The sequence below is a fragment of the Leptodactylus fuscus genome, chromosome 4 (assembly GCF_031893055.1).
Source record: "Leptodactylus fuscus isolate aLepFus1 chromosome 4, aLepFus1.hap2, whole genome shotgun sequence".
NCBI lineage: Eukaryota > Metazoa > Chordata > Amphibia > Anura > Leptodactylidae > Leptodactylus > Leptodactylus fuscus.
This window is the reverse complement of record NC_134268.1, coordinates 167,389,972-167,402,082: the sequence shown is the minus strand read 5'-3', so window position 1 is coordinate 167,402,082 and position 12,111 is coordinate 167,389,972. Positions and strand designations below refer to the sequence as shown.

The 12,111-nt window shown below is 38.4% G+C and overlaps 1 protein-coding gene across 1 annotated transcript in view; it reads left to right on the top strand.

The window, feature by feature from the left end:
* The window catches only part of RBMS3 (RNA binding motif single stranded interacting protein 3), a 508,182-nt gene that overhangs the window by 185,306 nt on the left and 310,765 nt on the right, over positions 1-12,111 (top strand). The window contains exon 3 of the mRNA XM_075271372.1: positions 3,211-3,269. Within this exon, the coding sequence (XP_075127473.1) occupies positions 3,211-3,269 (59 nt within the window). The remainder of the gene's footprint in view (positions 1-3,210; positions 3,270-12,111) is intronic.

Genomic DNA, 12,111 nt, shown 5'->3' with positions numbered 1-12,111 from the left:
ATTTTCCCTTCCCTCTCTCACTTCGCCTCCACTCTGAGTCTATACAGTATAATAGGAGATTCGATTCTATCTGAATAAGTTATTCCTGAAACAACCTGGAGGTCTGAACCTCAGAAATATTCATCAAAATTAATCTCATGAGGTTTGCCCTTCTTTAGTGCTTAGTACCAAAAGTGCAAAAAATCCACTTTGACTTAGCCATGATATTGATATACAGAGCTAGGTCAGTGAACTAGTGAGGGAAACCTAGTTAAGTTTTTGCCTCGGCCTATACAGAATGTAATGACAGTATGAGAACCCTTAATCTCTGTAAAGGTTATTTGTCAACCTGGATTCCTTCTCTCCAACTGGCTGAGCTAATGTTAGTCACTAAATGATGCCTGGACTTATACTTAGTGGAGGAGGGCATGTCCACAACTTCTCTATTCATATAGTACATCATAGTATCTGCTATAAATAACAAGTGACTAGCACACTCAACTCTTAAAATAAACCGTACTCTACAGACTGGAAAACAGCCAGACTGCCTGAAAATGTGCCAAGAAGAGGAAACATACAGGTCACTCTATCTATCTATCTATCTATCTATCTATCTATCTATCTATCTATCTATCTCTATCAAGAAATGTAAATACAGAATTTCATTAATTGGGACAATATATAAAATTAGCTTAAATTAAAACTATCGTTCCTATCAGTGTCATTTGAGATTAAAACTATCTTTTATACTATATGTTCATTGACTTGGGCTCTACACTAAAAGCTAATTACTACATGTATTGCTTGGATGTCTGCCCTAACATTAGACTGAATTTATATTATTGGCATCAACTTTCTGTTGGCAGGTTAAATAAGCTATATTTCCACATTGAAACATTACAGGTCACATTAGGAGTAATAGACATTAGCCAACCACTAGGCATAGACTGCAATCTAAGAACTCTATTGAGAGTCTTTTTTTGGAGGCTGAATTTGAGGCGGATTCAGCATCAAAATCAGCACCCAAAAACTCCATGTGCACTGACCCACATTTACACAACCAAGATGCAAAATGGCCTCTTTTCATGGTCATCTTACACCCAAGAGGCACCCATTTTCACAGATCCCCCATACATTTGATTGCATAGAGGGATCCATGAAAATGGCCCAAGAACTGACCTATATCTTGATAGTCCGGGATAATGGATTATCAAAATAACAGTCATGTGAATAGCTCCCATTCACTGACATTGAATTTAATGTATCTGTTTAAAATATGGACATCACAAGGCCATTATTCCCGGTCATGAGAATGTAGACTTAGGCTATGTACACACAGCAGTTTTAGTAACAACGGCAGTGAACTGGTCGATTCACATGTCTCTTTTTGTTGATAAACTGATTTTCACGGCCATCAAAATAACTGACATGGTCTATCTTTGTCTCTCAAAATGGGCATAGAGTCATGTGAATAGATACATAGATATTCATGGGTTAAAAATTTCCCGCCACACGTCCATTATTCACTTAAACAGACTGACATGAGGTCCATGAAAAACAGGACCGTTGTGTGAATATAGCCTTATTCAAAATAATAATATCTGAAATGCATCTATAAGAAACTAAGAATGTAGATAGTCTACTGAAAAACCTGAACAAGTATGCAAATACTTTATTACCTTCAGTATTTAGTAGTGAATGAATGGTCGAGCATATGTACCCTCACCAGGGGTGAGCCTGCTCCTTTCACCGCCCGAGGCTAACTGCAGAAAGCCGCCCCCCCCCCGGCGGAGGAGGGGGCGGATCGGGGGCGTGGCCGGCGGATCAGGGGCATGGCCGAGTGAAGGGGGCGGGGCATAGCCCCGTTCGCCGGCAGAGAGTAGGCCCGGAGACTGCCTGCTCTCTGACTGAGCGTGAAGGGAGGCTGCTGGAGCAGCGCTGCTCCAGTGGCCTCTCCAAACCACCGCTCGGTGATAAGCCAGTCCAGGACAGCTTGTCCTGGACTGGCTTAGGTTAGCAAAAATGCCGCCCTCCCTGAGGCCCTGGCATAGTGCCGCCTGAAGCGCTCGCTTCAGGTCGCCTCATGGGAGGTGCGGCACTGACCCTCACACTACTACCAAATTTTCCGATATGACTCGATCTGAATTAATTTGCGACAAATTGCTTTAAAATTAGCTATTTCCTGGCTGCAGAGAGCCTGTATAGTGTGTAGAACACTGTGCTTTGCAGTGGTTTTTAGTGATGTCCCACTAGGGAAACTGAACCAGCGATGCACTGATCACTGGTTCAGCGCTATAGACTGCTATACACATGTATTACAGTCAATAGAGGAAGTCAGCCTATGCAGACGCATAGGTTGACGTCCTCACTTCTGGGCAGGATCAACCAGGTAGTGGGGACTGCTAGAAGTCCAGGGTCACTGGTTTGACCTCGGGCTGCAGAAGATATATATCGGCACCCCCTTCCCGATCTCACCACAGAGGGTGCCGAGGGGGACACATAGCATGGCAGGACCCTTTGTATGCCATGGTCATATTTGACCATGGCATCCAAGAGGTTAAAACCCATGATTATAGCTCTCTGACGGGGGGTTATGGCGCAGGGTGTTAGCTGTCTGTTACAGCTAACACCTGTTCTTGAAGTTGTGGATGGTCGCGAATGGGTTAAAGGGTTGTATATTCAAATCTGACTTCCATGATGTAATTACGATGCCAGTGCCTCAAGTATGCACACCAATAGAGGGCGCTGACTGAAAATGTGCAAGTCTCAAGTACATTGAAACAGCTGTCCTTGACTGAGAAGACTGTATTTGGTTAAATCCCAACATCATTGCAAACAAAGGCCTCTGAGAAGGTTGGCATGATGTTAAAGGGAGCGCCCTCTATAGGCTTGCTTGACTGAGACTCTGTCTTCCTAATTACATCATGGAAGATAAACTTGCACATTCTCAGTCAGCGCCCTCTATTGGTGTGCATACTTGAGGCACTGGCATCCTAATTACATCATGGAAGTCAGATTTGCATATTCTTCCCGTTTTCTGCATATATACATTGAGAAAGCTAAGAAGATGCTTGTAATGATAACAATACTCATGAGAATATTGCACTATGTGCAGCCAGATGCATTTTTAATCATAAATATAGGTCACTATATAGTTAAATAGACGGCACTGAGATAAGAGTACAGGGGATATTTAGCAACAATTAATATATTTACTTTCATTGTTTACAGGTATGGGAAAATTGTATCGACTAAGGCAATCCTGGACAAAAACACAAATCAATGCAAAGGTATGTAAAAGGATTTCTTTGAAAATGCTGGGTTCCTAGTACTTGAATGAACAACAATCTGTTCCGGATTAAGTTGTGCTGATTATAGAAATGTAAAACTGTTCAGCATGTTATATCTCCAGGGTTTAGCATGGTATTTCTTGGCATATGACCAATGTGGTTTGCATAGAAAGCTCTATGGTTTCATGCATGTAAGAATTTTGTATTTTCTCTTGTGCTTTTGCTTCAGGCTACGTATTGGATACAAGTCTTACATCTGGATTGTTTGCAGAACTATTAGGATGCTCAACATTTGTGCTTTCTACTTATTTCAAATTACATTATTTTATTTTTCAATTTATTTTTATTTTATTTGTTTCTGAGTTTGCCTGTTCTGCTTCACTGCTTTCCCAAGGAGAAATATTGTGTCAGCATTATAGTGAATAATTCATAGTGTAAACCTTAATTCCTTCTTGGGTCAGGCACAGGTATTTGTCATGAGTGTCTGGTATAAAGATGGCAGAGCGGTTTGTATACACTGTATAGGTGGTAAAGTTTAACTTGGCTTTTTGCAGTGATACACATGGAAAAATCCATTGAAAGTTGAACTTTGTCACATCTATAAATACTGTATATATCCTTCCTTATTTATACAGTATACCTCTATTTGTGGCCACCTTGTGCCCTGTACAGAATTTAGCTAGCATATTCCATGTATTAAGCCTGTACTGTAAGAAACTGTAGTTCTTAAAGGGGGTTAAGTCACCAGGAAACTCGATATCAAACCTGCCACATAGCATTGTAGGGGACAATATGCTGAGCGCCATCATACAGGGTTAGGCAGGGAGGTATGGATGATTTGAAATAACAGTTACACACTCTTTTTCCAACAAACTCAAATTTTATTTTTTCAATGTGTAGCTTGGATGTTGCCATTACAAAAATCAAAGAAAAACAAAAGAAAAAGAAATAAAAACATTGATTATTGCCAAACACCGAGGGTTGGTTTCAAATGCTTGATGCAACCTTTCGATGTTTTATGGGGTCTGTACCATTCGGTCACCTCTTCATGCAGTTCCAGGTCTCAAAGAACCTGCTCATTGAAAGTGATTCACCCACTTCATTATCATGTCAAACTTCGGAACACGACCATGATGACCAACGTCGATATGATTCCGGAAACGTCTCTGTGTTTGAATGATAGAATGGCCCATTTCAATAAAGGTGTTTACACGAACACACAATGCTCTATCGACCACGTCTTCATTGCTACTGAAATGGCGGCTCCTGACGAGCAGATACCCCGACTCTTTATCCACCAAGGTTATCCCCAGCTTGTGTGGCGCCCCGTTCAAATCATCCATACCTCCCTGCCTAACCCTGTACCTTTATGGAATCCAATACATGCATTATTATCTTAAAAAGGGCATTTTTAGAAATATGAAAATGAAACTCAAGGGCAATGGGGAATACCAAAGCCTCACGATAACTCACAGCAGAATCAGCGCTGATAAAAAGACTCCAAATGACTTCAATGGGTTCCGTTTAACCCGCGGTACACATTGAAATCTTTGGGAGGCTTTTTAACTTATTGATTTCAATGTGTTCCATGCGTTAAACGGAACCCATTGAAGTCAATGGGAGTCTTTTTATCAGGGCTGATTTTGCCACAAGTTATTGTGGCAGAATCAGCGCCTCTTTACTGCAAGATTGCAAAAGAAAAAAATTTTCAACTGCGCTAGTCTTGAAGCATGCATAGAGATGGTGACAGGTCCACTTTAAGTCGAGTATTTCGTACTTTATGTTTAGTATTTTGGTGATTTTTGTCACATGCATAGCCGGTTTGATGTAACTAATAATGCATAATTTTCAAGCTCTTCAGTTTTCATAAGCAAATAAACACATATACCCATGGCAACCTATCACAAAATATAGAACACGATTGAAAATTGTACATCAAGAGTTTCCGAAACCTTGCAAACAGCCACAGGAAGAATAAGATATGTAGGTTTCTAATCTCCAAACACTATTTCATAATTTGAAAGGGTTACCTAAAATAACCCAAGGCATTTTACAGAATATAAGAAGAAATATCATTTCCAGCTTTGACCTTTGTTTTGTGCAGAGCATTCTGCATTATACATATATTTTGATATAATAAAAAGTGAGGCGCAAGAATAAATTGCATGGTATTGTTCCAGATGCGTATAGTAAGAGGTGTAGTGCTTGATCTGGCGGCAGTTCCTAAGTTACTTTCATATCTTAGGGCGCTGACAGAATGAATAATCTATGCCTACCGGATAGGGAATAGAAGGAAGTTAAAATGCCAAACATATAGGCACATTTCAGTGAATGTGAATTACTATCATCTACATCTGTCCCCACTGACTGGTTAATTATGTGCATGCAGGTTTACTTGCAGTTGAATGAATACTTATTGCCATCTATATTCCATCCTGATCTTCCATTGTGTATCATAAAGCAAACTGAGCAGCCGGAGAATCATTATATTTGTCAAACAAAATATGCTGCAAGTATCATATATTTACTGTTCAATCTTCAGGTCTGGGTCATTCATCCATGTCGAAGTGCCTCTGTGAGCCCCGCTGAATAATGGAACCTGTTTTGTTTGCAGAACGGTCAGTTATAAAATGCAGGTTTAACTGCAAGGAAATAAGAGCAATCTGCAGCGGGGCTAAAAAACTTCACGTCACAATTTTTTTTTTTTTTTAATGGGAATGCATTGATGTTGGTAACGTATAAACTTAGACTATCGCTATGGCAGCTTTAAAAAAAAAAAAAAAAAAAGCAGAAACATTAACCCCCTGACTCCTATTAAGACCTTGTTACTAAATAGAGATGGATGGATGAACAAACTGAGTTTGGTATGAATTTCCCAAAATATGTGATTGCAATGAATCAGAATTTTGAGGGTTTCGTTTGCATAAATCCAGTATAATCCATGCAAATACAGTCATGGGGGCACACAACATTGTACATCAATGTTACCACAGGCCCCAATCACTGGTATCATTAAGGATATGGGGTCCAAATGACATTATTAAGAATATGCATAACCTGAACACCAGAGTATGCAATGGTGGGGCCCAGAAGTGGTATATCATGATTTTTTGATTTTTTTCTAAACGCCTTCCATGCCCTCTGCTTATTATACCTTAGGGCCTAAAGAGACCACTTTTCTTTTTTCTTTTAAGAGACCAACAACTTTGCATATTCGCTCATCTCTATTAAGAAGTGCAGACTTATAGAGAAAATTTACAAAGTCGACCTAGACCAATAGGATTGTACTTATGAACCCTGAGACCACATGGAATAATACAGTACCATTTAACCCTTCACTATTTATGTACCCATTACTCTTTTACTTCTCTAGACCAGCACAGATGCTATATAGGATCTCTCAATAACCTCAAACCCATTTCCACTCTACACCAGTACAATTATTAGGTAATCCATTTAGCTCCTTACATTTCTAAATATGCTGTATTAAACGAATGTCATTTAATATCCACAAGCCCACTCTAGACCTTTCAGGACATTACTATTAAAGGGGTATTCCCAAGTACATAATCATATCTATATTTGTAGATAAATAAAAGTTAAACATTTTTGCAAATATAAGTAATTAAAAATTCTGCAGAGTTTTAAAGATTTCCTCTAACTTTCTTAATGGTGACAGTCTGTTGTGTTGATCGGTTAGCATGGATACGACCACAAATGCAGAAACTTTCTATGGTCTGGGACTTGTCAGGTACCCAGCTATGATTTTCTTATTGTAGCCGAGTTATCAGACAGGGACACTTCATGTATCAGAAGATATCCTGGCCCCAATAAGGAAATCATAACGAATTTTCTGACCATACAAAGTTCATGCATTCATAGTCATATCCGATGGCAACCGGTCAAGACAACAAGACTGTGACCACAAGATATTTAGAGAAAATCTTTAAAACTGCAGAATTTTTAACTACTTACATTTGCAAAAATGTTCAACTTTTAATTATCTACAATTTTAAAATAGTTATGATCATGGGAATACCCCGTTAATGCTATCATTAACCCCAAAATCACTTTATGTAAAAACTTGTAGTGTTGTACATAAATCCAACAACTGAATGTGATGTGGTTATTAAGACTAGGGTTGAGCGATCGTGTTCGGAAAAGATCGAATTCCGATCGGCGATCGAGAAAATTTCACGATTAAAAAAAAAATCCTCTGGCTACTTAGTGATTCACTACACAGCATGGATTCTAACAATTAAAGCATTCAATTGTTAGATGCCATGCTGTATAGTGAATAGGATTGCTTTTAAAATCCGATCTCCAATTAATACAAAACATCCCATTGACTTGCATTGGAATCGGAATTGGGATCGAGATTGGGTTCGAATGAAAAATGATCGGAAATCGGATTTTAAAATTGATCCTGAAAAGTCAAGATCGGCTCAACCCTAATTAAGACGCATCTATTGTGGGTGCCAATTGCTTGAAACAAAATATAATATTTAACAAATTATCTCGAAAATGTATTCCATTTGTGTTGTTATATTCAATTTTTTTGTTTATTTAAACTAAAATTCTGAAGACGCTTTTCTCAGCAAAAACTATCCACTTTTGAACTGGAAACCTTCTTGGCGGCGTATTTTTTTACATTAGATGTGCCACTGTTTCTTTTTCTGGTTTGCTATTATTAAATGAATCAATACGTCTAGTCAGAAGATTCAGATAATTTTATATGTGGACTGTTCGTGAGGATTCTTCTACAGTCTGCAAGCTGTCAGCTCCGCACTTTGCACTAATTCAGTTATCTGGGTTATTACCAAAACTCTTTATAAATTTCCAACCATCGTACAAAGTACAAATTGCTCTCCTTTTGTAGTTACCATGGTCTAGGAATATATTTCATTGTCACTCCGCTTAGCTGGCCGGATGAGGTGACTCTCAAAATGACAAAGGTACAACAGTCTCTCCTGGGGCCATAAATATTGATTTCAAATTACTCTCACATTTTTCATGCTAAAGTATTGGTGAAATCATTGCAAAATAATCTCTTTTACTTGGATTCCCTTGCAGACAGTGTTCACTGAAATGTGATTTGGGAAAGAAAACAATTCCCACTGAGTTATACAGTGTAGTTGGCATTCTTATGTGGGGGAATATTACTCAAGCATTTCTTGTTAATAAAACTCCACACCGAATAGGATTCTTAAATTACTAGCGAGAAGTCCTCTTCTCACTACATGGTTTATGGAAGAAATAAAATGTATTTGCCCTGAGGTCTAAATGAAAACAGATATTTAGATTTCTTTTGTATCTGAACTGTCACACACTGTCTGTATACTGCTAGATTCGACTATTCTTAAAATAAAGCGTAAAGATACATCACAGCTGATGAGCAGGCTTTCCAGTCAATTACTTGGAAATGACTGTAGCCGATGGCAGATACCCTGTCATTTCACCACTAATAACACCCTTGTCAAAAGTTTGTAATGCTATATCTGCATTGGAAGCTAACTGTAACATGACAGGATTGATATCTATGATTTTTTTTCCAATTTTGGTATAAAATGTATCTTTTCATAAGAGATAATTATAATTTGGAGTACTAGAGAGACAACTTGACGTTATAGGTAGCTACAGTGCACTTTATATATAGGTTGGCTGGAGCTTACAAGAATACATGAAATAGGAGAAAAAATAAACAAATACGTTCAATGTGTGTATGTTTTTGGATGCTTTAGGACACATCCTTTATCTATACATTTGTTCTTAAAGAGGTGTTTCATGTCCTTATTGCCTCCTGCAAAGGCCTAAAATAATGAAATATATATACACACTAGAGATGAGCGATTTTTTAAGAGCCCAATATTTTAAATTACACAGGTATGAGCTATTGCAAACCTGCAGTGCAGGAAGGTGTAGTAGTATTGTCCCTATTATCCAAACTGCAAATACCCCAAATGAACCCTGTTCTGCTTCAATACTCTGTATAAATTCCTCCCTATCCTTTCCCTATACTTCTAATGCTCTTTGCCTGACCTTTGATTGAGCGAAATATCAGTTTTCAAGTCTTTTCTACCACTTTCCGTAGCGCCTGCTGACATCTCTCCCTGCACTAAGTACACTGGAAAATGTCTGAATCCAAGATGGTGGAGGGTACTTATAGGGCTGTGACACCACAGGGCTGGCTGCTGATTGGCTACACACATGGAATTGTAGGTGATTCAGCGTTCCCAGAGTTCCTTGCCCCATGTCCTAACATGTGCAGCAGCTATTTTAGGATAAAATGTGATTCGTTCCCACAAAGGGTGAGGAAATCCGGATTCAATGCAAATAAAATATTTTCTGAAATCGGATTTCCACTTCATCAGCTTCTACTGATTCATCTCTAATACACACCTTTGTGTTTGGCATGGGATCTACTAGACAGTCTCTGCTCGAGTCTCTGGTCTTTGCTGATCTTCTCCCTACACATGAGTGCATCAGTCAATTGGTGGCTGAACAATGAAGCTCTGCTCAACCACGGATTGGCTGCAATGCTTACTTGTACGCCAAAGTTAAGGTAGACCAGGGACCAGTGCAGGAACTCTCTATAGGATCCCCAGACACAGGGAAGTGACTATCCATATTTTGTTATTTTAAGCTTCCGCAAGGAGGAAAAAGAGGACTTGGAACACTTAATATAAAAATTGAAAGAGATTTCCAAACAAAATGAATTGTCAAGTCAAGTGAACATTTCATAAAACACCGACTGATAGAAACAAAGCTATTAGAAGCCACACTGATAAACACATTTTGCAAAACCTATTTAATGCACTCTAGGTTTTTTTTTTAATTTAAAACATTATGTAGTCCATTGCTTGATGGTCATATGAAATTTGATAAAATACGAGGTGCTGTGAAGTTTATCAGAACGGTGCAAGAACTTGTCAAAGCTTTTTGCATTGGAAACTAAGCCAATGAATAGGTGGTGCACTACTAGACACTATAGCTGGCTGTGGGTCAACTCTGTTTGGTTCAACTTGACTTACCAATGTAGGTGATTACCACTGAAGGAAGTATCCGCTTCATGTATCTGGTTGTCATTTATAGTGATGACCAATCCACTGTTGAGTGTTTGGACACATGACCATTAATTCTGCTTTGACTCACTTGGCACCTAGTCTAAAACAGGTAATAAAAAGTATACAGTACAGTATCTGCTACATTTTACAGGGGCAAAATGCCAAAAATGGGCCAAGGTGAAATAAGGCAAGCCATTACCGTGCAGTGGAAAATGGGCTTTTGATAAATATGGCGCAATTTGAGACTGTCTAAGTGTAAGTTTTCTCTATCTCACTTTTACACCATGTTACGAAATCTGCTCCTGCATTTAAATCTAAAGCTATGCCTAGATAAAAAAGAGTTATAAGCAAAATTTCACAATATTATATACCATAGGGCCATTTACTGTAAAGAGGAAACGCAATAGGTTTAGTCAGTGGTTGATGAACTTTTGTACTTTTGTACTTTTCTTCCCACAGGAATGAGAATAGGGATTAAATAGGCGGCTTTTACAGTTAGGCCCTATTGCCTTGGGGCTCCGCCACATGATAAGTTAACTGTTTAATGAGTGGTTTGTATAGAGAGAATCTGATTTTTCATGCAAATTATACAGTAATGTAATTAAACTAGATCTCATTGGAGTCATCACATATTATAGACTGTGGTTTTATATTGTATTGTAGAGAGTAACACAATAACAGTAAAATAATGCATCACATGACGGTGGTTGGGTGAGGTATATTACATTGGGGCCTGGGAGCTTTTTATTGCATCTTCAACAATGAAAGTAACCAATTCCCTAAATGATATAACTAACATTAAAACTGCGGCTGAAAATGTTACTTACTTCTCCAGATTTTGCTTTTCATTATAATTGATTTTGAGTTTATAGTCTTCAGTATACTATAATATTCAGTATATATTCTACAAATGACGCCGAATGAGTTAAAAAAATAAATAAAAGAAGTAACACCTCACAACTCCCTCACCACTAACATCCTGGTTTGTACTTCCACCATATTGGCTTCTATTTCCTGGCTCTTTTTTACATAAAGAAAATGGATTGGTCACCACTGGAACAGGTAATAAATTGAGATTAGAGAGTAGAACTGGGCAGTAAACCTAGACAGCCTTGCAAAGAACATGGAGGGGGGTCAGTGAGGTGACTAATATTTATTTTAGTTTTTTACTCATTCTGAACCTTGTGTAAAAGAAAATTACCCCTTTTAGTGCATAAGCTTTAATATTATGTGAGAAAGTGACAGGCAGAGTGCTGGAATATTGCTATTTCTCCCCTAGGTTTTTAACTTATGTGTGGTCCAGGACGGGTCTTGAGTAGGCCTCAGGTCCAGGTGTAGATCCTTGGCTCATTACTGACCCAGAAAAAGTCTGCAGATTCTGCACTCCAATGCACATCCATGGAGTGAAAGGAGATGTTTTCTATTTTGGTTAGTTGCTCAGATGAGCAGGATTTTGTTTAATTTTTGCCTGAAGTTAAGGCTGTATTTTGTTTTGCTCACTTGTACCTGAAGTCAGAGTTTATTTTTTTCATGTTTTTCTAAATAAATCAGTTTGCTGCATATTTTGTGTCCTTGTCTTGACTGTTTGGGTCTGCACCACTGCTTCTACCGAGCCACCTTCCCCATAATTAAGATACTTGGAACTAATTGATAAAGGTAGTTTTATATTGTACGCACATGTATTTAGTAAGGCTCTGAACCCTGATGCAATAGGAGTAAGATTTTCAGTAATTCCCAGGTGGACTACATCTGAAAGATTTCCCTTGTATTTAAATTCC